This window comes from Equus przewalskii, chromosome 8, assembly GCF_037783145.1.
Source record: "Equus przewalskii isolate Varuska chromosome 8, EquPr2, whole genome shotgun sequence".
NCBI lineage: Eukaryota > Metazoa > Chordata > Mammalia > Perissodactyla > Equidae > Equus > Equus przewalskii.
The window spans coordinates 47,203,301-47,222,266 of NC_091838.1; the positions used below are offsets into that span (position 1 = coordinate 47,203,301).

At 43.1% G+C, this 18,966-nt stretch overlaps 1 protein-coding gene across 6 annotated transcripts in view; it reads left to right on the plus strand.

The window, feature by feature from the left end:
- Positions 1–18,966, plus strand: part of VPS13B (vacuolar protein sorting 13 homolog B) — a 777,317-nt gene that overhangs the window by 745,075 nt on the left and 13,276 nt on the right. For all 6 annotated transcript variants that reach the window (XM_070631834.1, XM_070631835.1, XM_070631830.1 and 3 more), the window contains exons 55-58: positions 6,145–6,263; positions 9,695–10,497; positions 14,566–14,742; positions 16,743–16,913. In XM_070631834.1, the coding sequence (XP_070487935.1) occupies positions 6,145–6,263; positions 9,695–10,497; positions 14,566–14,742; positions 16,743–16,913 (1,270 nt within the window). The remainder of the gene's footprint in view (positions 1–6,144; positions 6,264–9,694; positions 10,498–14,565; positions 14,743–16,742; positions 16,914–18,966) is intronic.

Sequence of the window (18,966 nt, forward strand, 5' to 3'; positions counted from 1 at the left end):
CAGCTCAAACAGTGATACAGGAAAAAAAGGGGCAAATTCTTCCTTCTTCCCCGCTTTGTTCTATTCAGGCCCTCAACGGATTGGATAATGCCCACTCACATTGGGGAGAGCAGTCTACTGAGTCCACCAACTCAAATGCTAATCTCATCTGGAAATACCCTCACAGACACATCCAGAAAGAGTGTTTGAATCTGGGCACCCCGTGGCCAGTCAAGTTGACACAGAATTAACCATCAAGAAAGGAAGTGAAAATTTAAGGTGGGGGCAAAATGAGTCAGGTAGAAGAAAGAGAGTTGGAGAGAGAAGCCCAGCAAGAGGTACCATAATGGGAATTGGAGCCCATTTGAAGAGGGAATCAGTTAAAATTGGAGGAGGGGACAGCTTAAAGACTTTTAATAACAGGGATACCTGTGATTTGAGTTTAACTCAGCTGCAATGCTGGGCTGCATTATAACTCTTTCTTTATTATCCCTGGATTGTCACATGTATCCTATTTGGCAGGGGGGAGGGGGGCGGGGGGGAGCAGAAAGAGGGAAAGAAAGCAAGAGAGACAGACTTTCAGGAGTACTTTCAATTATTTCCTATGTCACCTTGTAACTTATTTACACAGTAAAATTAAACTGGTGTAATTTTTAAAATATTATTTGTTGAACATAAATATGATAACTAATCATTTTATTTTTATTTATAATTTTTTTGTGTGACAAAGATTGGCACTGAGCTAACATCTGTGCCAGTCTTCCTCTGTTTTGTATGTGGCATGCCACCACAGCATGGATTAAGCACTGTGTAGGTCTGCACCTGGGATCTGAACCAATGAATCCTGGGCCACTGAAGCAGAGTGTGTAAACTTAACCCCTACACCACTGGGCTGGCCCCGATAACTAATCATTTTAATAAAGATAACTGAATATACAGAAGAGCACATGTTATATTAAGGTGTTTTTTACTTGTAATTGTAGTAAAAGACAGTGTGGAAGGGGAAGGCAGGACTTTGGCCTCAAATGGTATTCTATACCCACATATGTAAGGGGAAGTCTTACTGATCAAAGTGCTCTAACACAGACACAAATGGCAAAATGGAGTATCCCCCAAATGTTTTATGGTTAAAGCAGCAAGTGTCTGACTATATGTTGCCTATAGCCTTCCACACACACCCCCACACTGCCAGTGTGAAGTGAAGAAAGTAAAAAAATAACTAAATGACCGCATTGATCAGGACTGGCTAGCTCCTCCTGCAATAACAAACAACTCAAAAAAGGAAAAATCCCCATAGCCATCAGTCATTTCATTCATTCTTTTTCGAACTATACACACAACAAACAAATCTCCTTCCCAGGGTCCTAACCCGTCAACACAGCGCACTGGAAATCCAGTACTTCTGAGTGTTCGTCTCTTAGTCTGGACCTGACTTCTTTCCATCTGGAAACCTATGAACTCATCTGCTCCCTATCTCCTCGCCATGTTAATGGATGGGATAGCAGTAATAGCCCCTCCAAATTGGAAAGAGGAAGAATGAGACACATAGAGCAGCCTCTCTTCCATAAAAATTCTGCAGTTTTTTCTGGGTGCATCCTGCGGGGTCTATACTCTGGAAGCAATGAAGTCTCCGACCCCTGTTCTGCTCTTGGAAGAGCTCTCTTACCATTATTCTTCTAGTTCCTGGATCTCCCTCAGAGATCTTCCTTGGCTGCAATTGAAGCTTATGTTGAGTCTCAAATAATGACAGTCTCTTTTAGTCTAGGTTCATGAGTTTATTGGGCAGTAGTAATTTCTCAGAAACTCAGTAGACTTCTTATTTATTTGATTCCAGAGAATTCCAGGTACTAATAACCACATCCATGGTCCTTTTTTGAGACATATTTCTGTGCTATCTTGCTTCCTTACCTCTTTCTGGATTTAAGAGGGCTTCTGTGGGAAAGTTATACTCTTAATCTAAATATTTTCCTGAGTCACTTTAACAATTAAGAAGTTTTATCAGAGAGTGTAATGCCTATATATATCCCTAAGGCTGAGTATTAATCTATCTTCATGTTTGAAGACTAAATTTTATCTCTTGCTGTTTGGGGTTTAAAAGCATTTCTAAGTTTGCAAGGCCCTGAATTTCTGGAATCTCTCTATTCTCTTTCATTTTTATTGCACACTGGCCCAACTTTTCCCTGAGCTCACTTCTTCTTCATAATACATTGCCAGACACAGCCAACAGCAACCAAAACACACTACTAATATTTTGTTTCCAAACCTCATCTTCCAGACCTACAAATTTATTTGGTTTATGATCTACCTCCCAAGTAATCCCAGACAACGGTTTTACTAAATGTCTTGCTACTTCATAACATGAATTTTCTTTTTTTTAGTTTTCAGTATCAGTTTCTACTGCCTGATTGTTAAGCCAAGGGCTCATATTTTAGGTTTTTGCTAGAACCCTGCTCCTATTACCAATATCTGTATTGGCTAGTACAGGCTAGATTATTCTGCCTGTCATAATTCTAGAATTTACTTCTTGTTCATGCTATGTGCCCAGTCTTTGTCATTTGGGGGCTCTGTTCTACATGGTCATTCAAGGACCCAGATTGATGGAAGCTCCATCATGTTCTATTTGCCCCATTGTAACAAACCATCCCAAAACCTAGAGGCTTGAAACAACAATAATTAACTTCTCGTGATTCTGAGGGTTTGGTTGGGTGATTTTTCTGCAGGATGAGTCTGGGATCACTTATGCAGCTGCTTTCAGCTGGAAAGTAGGCTGAGGGATGAAGTCTGGGCAATTCTCTTGCCATGTGATCTTTCCTCCTTAAGAAGGCTAGACCAGGCTTCCTCACATGGTAGCAAGAAGGCAAACCCAAGAAGCTTTATCAAGCTTCTTCTTGCCTTATGTTTGCTAATACCCCATTATCTGAAGAAAGTCACATAGCCAAGCTCTTGTGTCAGTATAGGAAGGGCCTAAACAAGGGAATGGATACTGGGATGAGCAGTTCCCTGATTGCGTAACAATCTGTCATGACCATCTAGAGCAGGAGTCGGCAAACTTTTTCTTTAGTATCTAGATAGTAAATATTTTAAACTTTGCAGGCCATACAGTCTCTGTCACAACTTCTCAACTCTGCTATTAGACAGAGACAATATATAAAGAAATGTGTAGCTACGTTCTAATAAAACTTTATTTACAGTAACGAGCAGCAGATCATATTTAGTCCACCATTGATCTGGATCATAAAGCCTTTATTCAGTCTCTGCAGCAAGGAAAGAAAGCTGGCTCTTTTATGCTTTGGCTCAGAAGTAGCACATGTCAGTTCTGCCTTTAGCCCATTGACCAAAACTAGTCATGTGGCCATACCTAACTGCAATGGGATGAGGAGTATAATCCTGCCCTGTGCTTGGAAGGAGAGGGCAGCTAGACATGAGTGGACACTAGAAGTCTTTACCACAGGACCCACATTGAGATGATGTCCATTTAGATCTTTACTGAGTACCAGGCACTGGTTATAAGTACTGAAGAAAATGGGCACAAAACTATCGCCCTCATGAGCTTATTCAGAGACCGTGATGGTTGGTACACTAAGAGGGAGGAGCATTTTATATATCTCTGCCCTGGAACTGTTAGTTATTTACTATTATTTGCACACTTGGCTTTTTCACCAGCTGAGCTGTGAGCAACTTGAGGGTATGGTTATATCTTCTCGGTGCCTAATACAGTGACTGACTCTTTGTAAGTACTCTTTGAGTATTGAGTAATTGAATGATTGAATGTTCAAACCATCAGACCAAAACAAGGATTTACTTTAAACTTCTGGGAGACCTGGGTATTGGTGCCTAATTTCTCTGGCACGTAGGTTCCTAACTCCCTAATCCCTAGAGCCACTGTACACAAGGCTTGGTGTTGTGAGTTGTTGCTCTATATGTGAAGAGACAATGATAGGCTCCAAGACTTACAATCTGTGTTTCTTCCATTCTAGTGGTGAGTGAAAGGGACCCAGCAAAACTTTCTCTCCAGAGTCTAGGTTTTTGGGCAGAAGAAGTACCTTAAAGATTTAGATTAATTTGCTTTCTTTCACAATCCCTTGAGCAGTCAACAGAAACCATCAACTTGGCTTATTTTTACTATCTTAGAAAGTACAAGTATCCTCCTTTCGTAATGTCTGAAGATTACTTTGAGAATGAGCAGAAAATAAATATTTCCCTCTTCTGATCCCCTCCTTCCCTCCTTTGAGGGGTGGTAGTTCTGGTTTTTAACACTCTGCTAAAATCCTGGGGTACACACTGAAGTATGGACAGTCATTGAGAGAAGGGAATATAGATGGGAGCATAGGGCCTTTAAAAGATTTGTGCCGAGTGAATAATCCCGTGTCTGTAAGCCTAGTAAAAGACCAATTGACTTACTTTACATATCATACAAAATAATGGCTTTCATAAATGTGAATGTTCCTCAAAGAATACCAGTTTGTTTTAGATTCATGAGCTAAGCCATTTTTCAAGTTGGCTGCATTCTGAATTTTATCATAGTCAAGTTCACTTCTTACCTTGGAACAAATAGGGCAGATTCAGGATACAGAGTTTTTTGAAACAGATATTTTTGCAAAGCAGTCCATTTAGGAAATACGTCCATAGAGAGTACAAATTGACTCCACTCCTGCCCTCAAGAAGTTGACAATCTAGTGATTGAGTCAGATATATAAATAGGTGACTATAAGATGAACAGTACAATTTGTGATCAAGTAGAAATATGGTTAAAGTACTTTGGAATGTAGGTGTAGGTATCAAGCCAAGGAAAGGAATAGAAAAATTATAGAATACCTTCATGGAATAAGGTGTCCTTAAGCCGTATATGCAAAGAAACATTGGATTTTGAAAGGACTTTATGGAGAAAAGTTGTATTTGAGGCACAGGGAGTACTGAGTGGCAGACAGGGGCCTACGCTAGAGCAGTGGCTGTGGAAAGAAAAAGAAGCCACTAGTGGAAGAGCCGGCAGAGCTGGAGGATCTAATGGTTGCTGGGCTGCAGAGGGTGAGGAGAGGGAGGAGGCAGAGATAACATCCAGGTGCCCCGGATGCTGAAGTTGGTCAGGATTTCTGAAGGAAGAGCTATTGTTTAAGAAAACAGCCCAGTGACTTCAAAGTCTCATCCAAATTTGAGTCTGTAACTCTCTCCTGTGGTTCTGTGTACACTCCTTCTGGTACCTCTTAGTATGCTCAGAATGCAAATACATTCACTACCTGTCAAGCAGGCACCTAGCTTTGTTCCTTCATGCAGGAATTTCAGTCTTTCTTCTTTTATTTGCTGTCCTAATAATAATAAAGCACCCAGACTTGGACTGAATTGATATTGCAAATGCTCAGAGTCAACGTTCCCAAACCTAAGGAGGTTATTGCCCCTACCCTCAGGTAATGTTGGCTGTGAACACGATGTTCTTGGAGCTGTTTTTCAAATAGTTCTGTTCTGTTTTCAAATATTTCTCCATTTAAGCAACATGGGTATTTAATGGTGAAAGGACATCTGTTCTGCTGGCCTGGCACTTGGCTTCTGAGATAGAAGTGCTTTTAGGTCTTAGTCTACCTTCTCATGGTAGAAAAATTAATTTTGACTCCAAGCAAATGAAGCTATCTGATGTTCCTGTTACAAGTGATGTGAGTGCCCTGGATTATAATACATCTTGTTGGTAGGTTTTTGGGTGTGTTTTTGTGTCCCCAGCACAGAAGGGCATCCTCGTGGTAGTAAGTCAACACTCAAGAGCCTGAAAGTTTTTTGCACATTGCATTTCAAGTCCTGAGTTTTAGAGTTTTTTCCCACAGAGATTCATATGCAGACATAAAGCTGGCCCATGGCTGGGCTCCAGCCCATGCAGAGTTACTTGCCAATTCCAGAGAAGCAGAGAATGAAGACGCTCATGCCCCGTCATCCATCATTTTTTTTTTCCTATGAACCTTACAGCTGGATATTGAGAAATCTGGATTTGATCTTTCTTTCTTTCTTTTTTTTTTCATTTCAAGTCAGCTGAATAGCCTGTACACATGGATATAAAGAAATATAACCAGGAAGTGTTTGTGGTATTGAATCAGAACTTGAGACATTTGAAGTTAACCATTTCAGTAGTGTTTTTTACTTCTTTTCGATTTTCAAAATCGGATTTTGAATGTTGTTTTGCAGGTTGTGTTCCTGACTGGCTTTGGCTATGTATATGTGGACATTGGCCATCACTGTGGCACAGTCTTCATCACTGTGGCCCCAGAAGGAAAAGCAGGACCCCTTTTAACCAATACCAACAGGTGGGTTTAATTATTATCCCAGTAGCAGTATAGTAAGCTTTCTCATTATAAAGTTGTAAACCTACTATTTACCATTCTTTGTCATCCCTACGTATCCATTAAAGCTTTGGGTTAACTATCGTGTAATCTATCAGGATATGGTTATTCACATTAAATCATACCTATAATATTTAGCAATATATCATCTTCCGTGGGTACCTCTTCCAGTTCTTCTGTGGTAAGTTTAACAAACTGATTTACGAACTAAGACATGCATCTTAGAATTATACATTATCATTAGCATGAAATGCAAATTAATACTTCTGTATCCACATGACAACCTAGTAATTAGTAATTAGACTTAAAAATTAGAGCTACATCAACAATAAATTCACTTATTAGAGCCACATTTTTCCCCCTTCAACCTGACTGTTGCCATCAGGTTTTACAAACATGAACCAAAGAGTTAATATCCTTAATTCAAAAGAACTCGTATAATTCAGTAGGAATAATATGAAGATAACCCTTCCTTCCAAAAATAAACTAAGGGCAAAAGACATCAACAGAAAATTCTAGGAAGAGGAAATACAAGTAATCAAGAAAATGCAAATTTAAATAAGATATTGCTTATCAAATTAACAGTAATGTTCCATCATATACATCATATACAGCAAAAATGCATATGATAAATCTAAAATAAAGCAAACAATATAAAGTGGAATATGTAAATATGATCCTAGTTATGTGTCATATATACATACACACCCACATAAATACATATATGCATGCACATTCTCACACACATACACAGAAAACTTTCCTAGAAATAAGACTAAAAAGAAAAGAAAGAAACAAAATTGTTAATAGATGTGGGTAGAGAGCTAAAAAAAGGGCTATCTAAGCCCTTTTTTAAAAAAAGTTCCTTGCTTCTCATATATGGTTAGGAACTCATTAATCTGGACCATGCCAAATTATTATTAATTTGAATTTATAACATTTCAAACAAGGTTGAGTAGAATGTTTTCTTTGCCCAGAAGTGTTTGTAAAACACTAATAGTATAACAAAATTGGAGACTAAATTTAAATTGCATAAGACAAAATTTCAAGCCTACACAACCATTTTAGAAACATTTTATCGAGGGTATTAGTAGGGTATCGTTGATGACAACAGCAACAGACTGCACACTGAGCAGTAGAAGTGGAGAAGGCTCATTAGTTCCTTGTACTTCCTCAATTCGTTTATTCAACACACGCTTTTCAAGTGTTTCCTGGATGCCAGGTACTGTTCTGGGGATAATACATCAGTGAATAAAAAGACCAAAATCCATGCTCACATTCTCCTAAGTGTGGAATGGGAGGACAGAGAACAAAAATAATAAAAAAAGGAAATTTTATGGTGCATCATAAATCTAAATGTATTTTATCATAATAAAATATAAAAGAGGTTGGTATTCTGCAAATAGAAAAATAGATCCCAGTAAGAAGGATCAGGAGTGCCAGGGCATAGGGACAGAGAGAGCACAGTTTTAAAAAGACAGGTATAGGTAAGCCTCACCAAGAAATTGACATTTGAGCACAGACTTGAAAGCAGCAGAGGGTTAATAATCTGGAGGAAGAGCTTTGCAGACAGAGGGCACAGCCACTTCAAAGGTATGAAGCAGTGTGCCTGGCATATTGGAGGAGCAGGGAAAAGGCAGCTGTGGGCAAAATGAGGTAAGTGAAAGTGGAAGCAGTAGTACCTGAGGTCAAAAGGGAAGGCTGGAAGGAGGGGACACATTGTGTAGAGCTTAGTTTTCATTCTGAGTGAAATGAGGAAGTCATTGGAGCATTTTAAGTGGAGAAGTTACATGACCTGACCTGAATTTTGAGAAGATTGTTGGCTGCTTTGCTGAAGTAGATTGTAAAGAAGCAAGGTAGAAGTAAGGAGACTAGTTAGGAGATTATTACAGTTATTCTCACTAGAGATGCTGATGGCTTAGATTATAGTGATATCAGTGGAAGTGGTAAGAAATGGTCAGATCCTGGATAGCCTTTTCAGGAAAAGCCAATGAGACTTCCCTGACACATTGGATAAGGGGTGAAAATAGAGGCATCCAGGAAGACTCCAAAATTTTTGGTCTAAGCAACTGGTAGGATGTGGTTGCCCTTAACAGAGATGGGAAAGGCCATATGTAGGTTTAGGGGTAAGATCAAGAGTTTGATTACAGACCTGGCAAGTTGAAATGTCTTTTAGACATACAAGTGACCATGTGGATTGGCAGTTAGAGGTGTAAGATTGGAGTTCAGGGGGAGTTCCAGGTTAATTATGTGACTGTGGAAGGTATATTTATGGTACATTATGGTACTATGTCATATGCCGTCAGCATATAGATGGTATGTCAAGCCATGAGACTGGATGAGATCTCCAAGGAGAGTGAGTGGAGATGGGAAGAGAAGAGGACCAAGGGCACCTTAACTTTAAGAGATCTGGGAGAAGAGGGGGGAGACTCCTGAGTGACTGAGGATGAGTGACCAGAGGTAGAAGAGCTGAGAGAGTGTGCAAAGAAAGTGTTTCCAGGAGGAGGGAGTTATCGACAGTGTCAAAATGCCATTGTAGATCAGGTGAGCCACAAACTGAAAATCCACCATTGGATTTAGCCACATGGAAGTCACTGGTGGCTTTGACAAGAGTTGCTTTGGTAAACTGGTGGGGGGCAGAAGCCTGCTTGGAGCAAGGTTAAGAGAGAATGAAAGGAGAGGAATAGGAGGCAAAGTGTATAGAAAATGCTTTGGAGTTTTTATGTAAAGGGGATCAGAAAAATGAATGGTAGCGAGAGGACAAAGTAGAGTTACAAGGGGGTTTTTTTTAAGTAGGAGCAATAACAGCATGTTTATAAGCTGCTAGTAATGACTAAAACAATGATGATGTAGAAGAGAGGTGAATTGCTGGAGTGATGACCTTGAGGAGGTGAGAGCAGAGTGATGCAGTGCACAATAGAGGGGTTCACAGGCAGTTGAGCCCTAGAAATGTTGGGAGAGCAGAGCACAGGGGCGGAGATGCTGGTAAGTGGGCCATTGTGGTGGGAGTTCCTGCTGATTTTCTTCTGCTAGCTTTACTTTTTCCATTTAAGGAGGCTTGGTTATTTTATTATGTCTTTCTGCTCTGTGATGATCATGATAGAGAATTAGTGCACAAAAAACTTGGGGGATTTTGCAGTAAAAATCTAGTGTTGGTAAGGGAAACACATAAACGTGGCAAGAACTTGTAATGGTCCCAGTGGGAACATTTCCCAATACTGTTGGAGTGTGACTGGCTCTGTCCATACACAATGTACTGAAAGTTGAGTTCTTATTTGTTTCCTTGAGAATCTGAAGGGACATCAGGAGTTGCTTAGTAAGGCACTGTCATCAAAAAAAAAAGGAAAGAAAGAAAAGCAGGGGGAGACTAATGGTCTTTTCTCTTTCTCCTCTAGAACTCTGGAGAAGACTGTGACGTTTAAAATGTTCATCACTCAGTTGAGCCTGGCAGTGTTTGATGACCTCACCCACCACAAAGCATCATCTGAACTTCTGAGACTCACACTGGATAATGTTTTTCTCCAAATGGCCCCAGTGGCTGGTCACCTCCTTGGGGAAGAGACAGCTGCAGCCCTCTTTCAGCTTTACTGTGTGGAGGTCTACTGTGGGGACCTCCAGTTGGATAACCAGCTATATAACAGGTCCAATTTCCACTTTGCTGTCTTGGTCTGCCAGGGAGAAAAAACAGAACCTACCCAGTGTTCCAAAATGCAGAGTCTCCTTATATCTAGCAAAGATTTGGAAGAATACAAGGAAAACTGTTTTATCAAACTTCGCCTCACCTTAACTGAGAGCAGGAGCTTATTTGATATTAACGAGTTCAGTTTTGAATTGAAACCTGCCCGGTTATACGTGGAAGATACGTTTGTGTACTACATCAAAACTTTGTTTGAGACTTACCTTCCTAACAGCAACCCGGCTGGTCACCCCACAGTGCTCTCAGGTGGCAAACAGGTGTTGCCCATGCAGGTCAGACAGCACGCGATGGCCTTGGTGAATCCTGTGAAGTTACGGAAGCTGGTCATACAGCCGGTGAATCTCCTCGTGAGCATCCATGCTTCCCTCAAGCTGTACATAGCCTCCGACCACACTCCGCTGTCCTTCTCGGTGTTTGAAAGAGGCCCCATCTTCACCACGGCCAGGCAGCTCGTCCATGCCCTGGCGATGCACTATGCTGCTGGGGCTCTTTTCAGAGCAGGTGAGGACACAAGCTAAGGGTCTGTGATGAGCTAGGGCCTGGGCAAAAAGGAAATACTTCGGGGTAGTACCTTATTGACTTCAATTCATAGGGAAGTAATATGGTGAGAGGTGAAGAACATGGGCTTTGTCATTAGACAGCAATGGATTTAAATCTAGGCTCTGCCACTGCTGACTATAAGGCTGACAGCATTACCGAACCTCCCCACGTCTCAGTGTCCTTATCTATAAAATGGGTTTTAATTTGGAGAAGGCGAAATGAAAGTATGTAAAGTACCCTGCATTCTACTTGGCACTTAATAAATAACCAAGCAATAGTAGCTGTTATATTCACTGTTAGGTAACTTAGAATTTTAATTCCATTTAGCAAACACTTCTTTAGCTCCTTGCAGGTACAAGGCTTTATGTTAGCTCTCTGGTGCAGCCAGGAAAACCAGCCCAGGCCCTGAGCCCCTGAGCCTAAAAGAAATCCAGTCCTAGGTTGTTAGCTTTCTTCATTACAGGCCATGAATAGCTGTAGGTGAGAAATTCAGAGGATTTGTGTGCTCATAAGATGCATAAAGAGCCTTCTACCTACCCAGTGCGGCCCTGCCTGTCTAGACAGATTGCTGAGAGAAGGCTGTCGGTGTCTCAGCCTCTCCACAGACCAGAGCTGGAAAAGTCTGCAGGGGGTGGTTTGAATATGTGTGCAAAATGTATGAGGAGTCCTGTGCGCTAAAGATTGAGTGTTGAGGACCAAGTTGTCTCAGAATACTCTAAGGTAAGGCTTCAAAAAACGCATTCCTGACCTGAATTCACTCTAAAGCAGTTTCAATTTGATAAAGCGGCTCCTCATGTTCCCATGAATTCAAGTGAGGAACAGCAGCCAGAGTTGGTCTTGTGGGCCCTTTCTGGTAAAAAACAAGTCTTACTTTCTGAAAGTAAAAGGAGAGAGCCTTTGTAACATTGTATTTGGTGAATGAATTCCCATATATGATTAACATTGTAGCAGCAAATGACCCATGTTGTTGCCATATGGGTAAGATTACATTTTCTCTGTAATGTAATTCATAGAGTTAATAGGGCTACCCGAACTCTTAACTGAATATGACAAGATTCAGAGAGCACCCTGCCGGAACTGTTTTGATAGCTTGCACAACAATAAAGAAAATATTTCCCTCTTGCTAAGAAATCATTTAAAAATAAGCAGTTAACATTTCACATTTAATAGATGGGTATATTTATAAACAACTCCAGAAACTTGCCCTTTCAGGCAGTTTTTGCTTTTAACACGAGAAGCAGGCATGCAGGTTACTGAGCTCTGATCTGGGGCCTGGGGGGAAGAGGCCCCACCCAGCACCGCACAGCGCTGAGGTGTGGGAGCACCCACTGTGTAATGAGCTGGCAGAGAAGCTCCAACTGTGGCACCAGCGAACCACGTCCCTGCAGCCTGTGTGCTAAAAACGATCTTTCTTTGTTTTGTTTTATGTTTTTAATGAGCTTTCACAAGAACATTCTGTTTGGATTTTTTGTAATCCACCTAAAAATCCTCTAAGCTGTTGTCCCAACCTTATTATATGCTGAGACAAGAAATTCTAATTTAGAGGGCCAAGTTTTTAGAACCTGTTGGGAATTCTGTCGCTAAATATCTGTGGACAGTCTGAAGGTTATCTGGAGGAAAGTGGTGATTGAAAGAGTTGGAAATGGGAAGATGGTAGGAGGTTACCGGCCCACGGTGTACTAGTACTCTTGTGGAGAAAGAGAGAGGGCTGGCCTGGGGGTGATCAAGTTGCATCTGCATCTCCTGTGGGTCAGGATGAACCCACTGGACTTGGTTATAAGGTTCCTGACTGGGAGGCTCAAAATACCCTGACCTCATTTCTAGGGAAGTTTGTGGAGTCACCTTGAAGAGTTTTTAAAAACAAAGAAATAGTAAAGTAATTAGAAATGAGGAACTAACCCTATTTGAACAAAAGAATGTGGGCTTTATAATTTCCTGGGGTCTCTCTCTATCCACAAGTCTCAGTTTGATGGGAAGTCAGACAAACACCCCTTTTCAACAAAATTTCCAAAGAAGCAAGCAAAAGATATATTTGCTTTTGGAGGAAAATAATTTAAAAAGGAGTGCCCTCAGTTACTTTGGGCCCGTTTCTGGCCAGCTCAGATGCCACTGAGAAGTCGCTCTAGTCCACGCATAGGCCTCCCATCAGCCAGTGGCCCCAAGCTGAGAGATCCTGAGCCCACCCTCACGTGGCAGGGGCGAGCTGCATCACCGGGCGGGGTGGTTTCTGCTCGTTCTGCCTGAATGGGTGCATTGTAGAGCGGTCTTTGCCTGGCAGTAGCTACTCTCCTCTCTTTATCTCTATATGGAATCTTTGGAATGAAGGGGAATTAAGATGTTTCTGGACCAAACTTCTGCCTCCAAGCAAACCTTACAACTATTTTAAGCTAAATAGAATCTGCTATTTCTTTACCTCCAGAGTGGGTCCTCCAAGGAAGAATATTCCACAACCTTCCAGGGTACATTGCCTACTTGCTGCAGCCTGGACTCACAGAAAACATGACGGGGGTAGGGGGGTGGCTTTGGAATCAAGTCAGCTGGGTTGGAAACCCAGCCCACATGTCTTGACCAGCAGGGAGATGATCTCCTCCTTCCTGCCTGCCTGCGAGACGGTGGAGACAGCGTTAACACCATGTCAGGAGCATGCCCGGTACAGTCGCTGACCCCAGGGAGGGGCTCACTCATTAGCTAACCTGAAATTATTTGAAGGGAGGTAATAGTACTTCCCTTGCACAGTTCTTGTGACAATTAAATAAGTTAAATGCCAGGCACCCATAGGCCCTCCCATTTATAATCTTCACCTTCTGGAAGTTATTCCCTCTTTTATTCTAAACCCTAGTGTTATCATCCTGATGATGATATCATCCTATCAGAGAAGGGAGGTGAGCTCAAAATTTAAGAATGTCACTCTTTACAAGGGCTGGGCCTGAGAACCTTCAGGGTGCTGGCATAGCTCTTGCACCCAGGCCTTCCCAGTCCCCTGGGATCAGTGACTTGACTGGGGATCTCTGTCACAGGCCTGTACTCCAAGAACCTGCTGGTGAAGGAGAGTTGGCTCCCACATGGGTCCTGTCCCCACGGCCTCGCCATTAGAGTGCTCTCAGCCCCAGGCTGGAGAGGTCAGTGGGTTCCGGGAGGAAGTCGCCTGTTGGCAGTCCTCCTCTCCTTAGCCTTTGGCCCTGGCCTGCACCTCCAGGCATCTGGGCCAAGAGCCCCAAGCCCCACCCTGGGGAGGAAGGCGAAGGGAAGCCACTGCTGGAATCCACACCACAGCCACGTTCCCACGAGGCAGTACACATGGCAACCAGGCCACTGAGCAGGCCAGCTCCTGGCAAACTCCAGCTACAATAGGAAACCAGATCCAAGCTCCCCTCCTGGGACCTTCTCAGGGAACACTGTCCTCTCACCAGCCTAATCAGTGTGTCCATGTCCCGATGTTTACACAACTGAAACTGGGGTTGAGGGGGAGATGTTTGTCTGGCTCCAGCTTTGCTCCAAAGAGAAGCACTCAGCTTGGTAGGATTGGGAAAGATTAAAAATAACTCCTCCATCCTTGTCAGAACTTTGCATCCTCTTTGCAACACCCCATTTAGCATCTGCCCTCCTCCCCTGACCAGGCATCTCCTCCTCATCCTGGTGCCCCCACTGCCCCAAGGAAGTTTTGAGGGTAACTTCCCAGCCTAGAAACACCTGCAGCCTAAGGGACCACCTTTCCTTGGGCAGATGGGAATGTGCATCCCCCCGTACACGGGTCCCTTTTAGCAGGAATATGGGAAGCAGGCAGGAAAATCATATTAAAGCTATTTGTGAAGCTGCCAAAAGGATCACTTTGATTTATAAAGTATGAAAGTTTGCCGTTTATGAATTCACAGTGAATGAGTTATTTCCCATATTTTGCTCCAAAGAAGCTTATTACGTTCTCAATTCTAGTGTGAAAAATGAATTGCAGGGAAAATGGGCCACTTTTCCCAAATGTTGAAAGTGCTGTATTCAAGGGATGAGGAAGCCTTTCCCTTTGGTCCGTTACAGGCTGGGTGGTTGGATCTCTGGAAATCCTTGGCAGCCCGGCAAGTCTGGTGCGAAGCATCGGGAATGGGATCGCTGACTTCTTCAGGCTTCCGTATGAGGGGCTGACGCGAGGCCCGGGAGCCTTTGTGAGTGGCGTTTCCAGAGGGACAACATCATTTGTAAAGCACATTTCCAAAGGTAGCTATTTTGTTTCCTTGTAATGATGCCTTATTTTCGTTTCTTCCCTGTCTTATTTTTTATTTTTAAAGAATGTGTTAAAGTTTTAAATGCATTAAGTTTGCCTTGAGCTTTGTTTGGCTAAATTGCAGTGAAATGTTGGATTTATAACAAAGCTCATATATAATGTCTTATGTTTTAAACAGATCACTCCAGGCTGTAGTGTGTGAAAATGTTTCAGAAACTTCAGAACTTTAAACCTCCCACGGGGAAAACAAGGATTGGCTCAACTGTTAGTCCATGTGATAAATACAGAAATATTAAAGGTGTTCAGGACTTCTGCTAAACATCAGAAACCCTACACTGTGTTGCCTCATCATATATTTTTTTAATGTAGATACAGTTGTCATAACTTTTGTAAGGATATGGATACATTTTGACATGGAAGCCGAGTTGGAGGTGAAACAGCCAACTTTTCTGTTGCACGCCACGTAAACAGTGCCATCTTGTGGCCCAGCTAGGTCATCAGGCACAGAAGCCAAACTGCTGCCCGCAAGAAGGAGAATGTTTTCATTTTTATCCGTGTGTTTGCTTGACGATATTTTGGTCAGGTTGGCAGTGACTCGAGAACTAACAAGGGCCATCTGAGTCCCTTTTTCTTCTCAGCAGGAGGCAGGGAAAACAGGGCAAAGGGCTTCTCCCCCATAAAAAGCTTTTTACTGTCAACAGTGCTGCAACTCTGTGATGAGTGGGCAGGTTATAGAAGTCTCTAGAAGGCTCAAAAGAAGACTTGAGCTTGAAATATGAGACCATGATCCAGAGATGGGGCCTGGCAAGAGAACAGCAAGAGCAATAAACCAAATTCTATGGACAGTGACAGGACCTCTCCCCCGAGCCCCAGTCGTCCAGGAGGCCTGTGAGCTGAGCTGCAGGAACTCAGATGAGTCACTGGTGGATTTCTCACTCTTGACACTTGAATCTTTGTGGTTCTGTTGTTTTTATTTTAAAATAATACACCCAACACCTGCTAACTTGAACTCCAGTGGTAATTGTAGCATACTGACTGACTGAATGTTTTTTACACTTGTTCTCTCCTTCTCTTAAAAAATCTCTTTGGTTGGTGTGTGTGTGTGTGTGCGCATGATTTTTTTTTTCTTTTTAGATTACTGATAAAGATACAGCTGCAAAAATGACATCTTCTGTTTCTTCTTGGAGCTAGACCTCCAGCAACAGAGGAGCTAATTCCTTAGCTTCAGGATGTGTGCATCGCCGCTGTCCAGTTTGGCTTCGTGGAGACCAATGCAGACTTGCTAGAGGAGATTAGGACTGTCTTGAGCAAGATTCTGAAATAGCCTTTCTTAGGAAACCCAGACAGACTCATGGCTTTCTCATGATTTATTCCCTTTATCATCCTCACTTTTTTCAGTTAACATCCTGAACATTGAAATTGCACGTGATCGCTGTGGCACAATAATTATTTTCTCGGAATGTCAAATGATAAAGTTTAGTGTCTCCCTTTACTATGACTGGAGTGATAAGGAGGGAGTAAACTTTATTCCTAAAGTGGAAACATTTCTTTACAATCTGTCAAAAATTCAGCAACATAACCTTAACCTTTAAAATCAGAGCAGGAAAATTTTAACCTTCAAAACTGGGCCTTAATGAGGATTTCAAAACTAACTGTTTTAGCCAAGCCTTGACAATCAAATGGTAGTGAATGACAGTTTCTTGTGAAACTCTAAGCATTTTTCTGGTGACAGAGATTCTTATCATACCCTTTTTGAGGAGTGCCATCACCCTCATGAGCAAATGCTAATCTTCACCTCATTTTCTTAAGGCTGTTGCTTCAAACTTTCCAAGAGGAAGCCACCATCACTCACCACCTAGGCATGTCCAGAAGGCACAGATGGGCTTCCACTACCCTTTTCCCCTCCCCCACCGCCCCCCAGGGTTCACTCCCCTGGGGTCCACCATGTATGTGACCAGGAGGCCAACCCACCCACATGTTCTTGTGCCCTCAGGTACCCTCACCTCCATCACCAACTTGGCCACAAGCCTGGCCCGGAACATGGACCGGCTCTCCCTGGATGAGGAGCACTACAACCGGCAGGAGGAGTGGCGGCGGCAGCTCCCGGAGAGCCTGGGCGAGGGGCTCCGACAGGGCCTGTCCCGGCTGGGCATCAGCCTGCTTGGTAAGGGGCTGCCGGGGACCTGTGCACTCACATCTGTCTGCACACTGGCTCTGCAGGCAGGCCCAGGTGTGCAGGCTCCCAGGACTGGGGGTGGTTGTGAAGTTTACATCCTTTCTGCAGACAAAGGTGAGGCTCAGAGAGGATAAGGCACTCGCTCTAGTTCCTGAATCCATAAGGCCCTGGAACAGGAGCCCCCTTCTAGAGCCACTGTGCAGCTATGACAGGGGCCATCCCAGGACCAGCCTGGTAGGAGGCTCCCCTGCACAAATGCCTGTGTTCTGCCTTTCCATTGCTTCTAGTACAAACGTATCTCTGGCCTCAGCATGGCTCTCTAAAAAAGCATCATTCCATAGGCAGACCCCTGAGTGTGGGGGTGTCAACATGAGGCAGCGACATACAGCTGTTTGCTCATGAAAGTGAGTAACAGGCAAACCTGCAGCACTTGCCCTTCACTCACAGACGCTGCGGCCGCTTGCTTTTGTTTGAGAAGCACTTGAGCAATGTGCAAATGTCACGTAAACTTCAGTGAGGAGCCCACTTTTTCCTTTTATTTTTTTAAGAGTGCTGGATCAGCATGACTCAGAGTAATTATCGTTTGTCGTGCAGCCAGGTAGTATAGTTAGAGATGAAGATTGCTGTGGATATTTACAAATATCACAAATGTTTAAAAAATAGATTGCTCTGGAAAAGTCTATAAAAAGGAAGCTTCAGAGCTGAAATTTTGCAGAGCAGGATTTTCAAGGGTATCTTTTGTTTATTTGTTTGCAAAGGAATTTAAAACTGTATTGCTTGGCAGCATGCCTGCCGAGCATCTGAAGGAGTATGCATCTCTTAGAGATCAAAGTGCCCCAAAGCAGGGAGAGTAGAGGTCAGAAAAGATGAGCTTGAAAGGATTTGTCCTCTTTCGAGTCTGCAGTTCTATACATAACCCTCAACTCGCAGAGCAGGCAGCTGAGGCTCAGAGAGGAAGTAGTAAGATGTTACAAGTTCACGTTAAGTTACTAGAAATTGTTTGTCATAACATTCGGTGGTGTGGGGCACTGTCATTTGATAATGCATGGAAATTGGGAACCTAATGACCTGGGATGGAACTGCTGGATAAAGGAAAAACCCCCAAAGCAATGGTCACTGCTCTGGGGAAGGTCATGTAGGGGGGCCGCATTCCTCAGGAGCCAGCAGACCCCAGGCTAGGGTGTCCAGGTCCTTTCTTTGTGACATCAGGCGAGTCCTTATCTTCTCTGAACCTGGGTTTCTGTTTTGTAAATTAGAGCTGGTGATACCATTATTGGAAGTAATGATGGTCGGTAGTGTGCTGCACATAGCGTCCATGTTTAGTAAACAGCACCTCTCATTATTATATTATGATAGCAAAGGAACTATAAGAGTTGCCTGATTTCAGAGTGTCCCAGCAAAGAGTGACATGTGAGCAATGGCAGGAGCATTTTTCCTTTAGTTTTAGTCCAATGGGTTAAGTTGCTCTAACCACCGGAAGTGACAATGAGGTTATCGTGGAGGCCTCAGGTCATTGTTTAGGGACTGTGGAACCTCTTTTTGCTACGAATTATGGGCTTACATGCCCTCCACTCTGGGCAGGAGAGCTTCCTTCCCTCCATGCAAGTTCTTCTTGGAGCTTACAGTTGCTCAGCAGAGGAGACCTGAGCTGGCTTGCATGTGGCTGTTTCCATCCTGACTAACCCATTCTCTTCTCACCCAGAAAAGCCCACACCCACTACCCAGTTTCCACTGTATCAAATTGTGCCTGATGGTAGAAATCAGTTGTGTGAGGAGCCATGATTCTGCCTTTGTGATGTTGCCGTTTTGAGCATGACTCCTGTTGTTAGCCAGGGTAAAAAGTCATAAAGCTTCGATCTTTGCTATAGTCATTGTGTCTTGTACATCCTCATCTATGCAAGGGAATCATTTAGTCTGTCTACTGCAGTGGGCTCAGCGAGTCTTTCTGCATCTCTGGTAATTTCCAAAAACCTGGGAGTTCTGGGGTAATGTAAATCCCTCCTCAGTGTGTCCTGACTGCACCTGCAAACGCTGGCCTGAC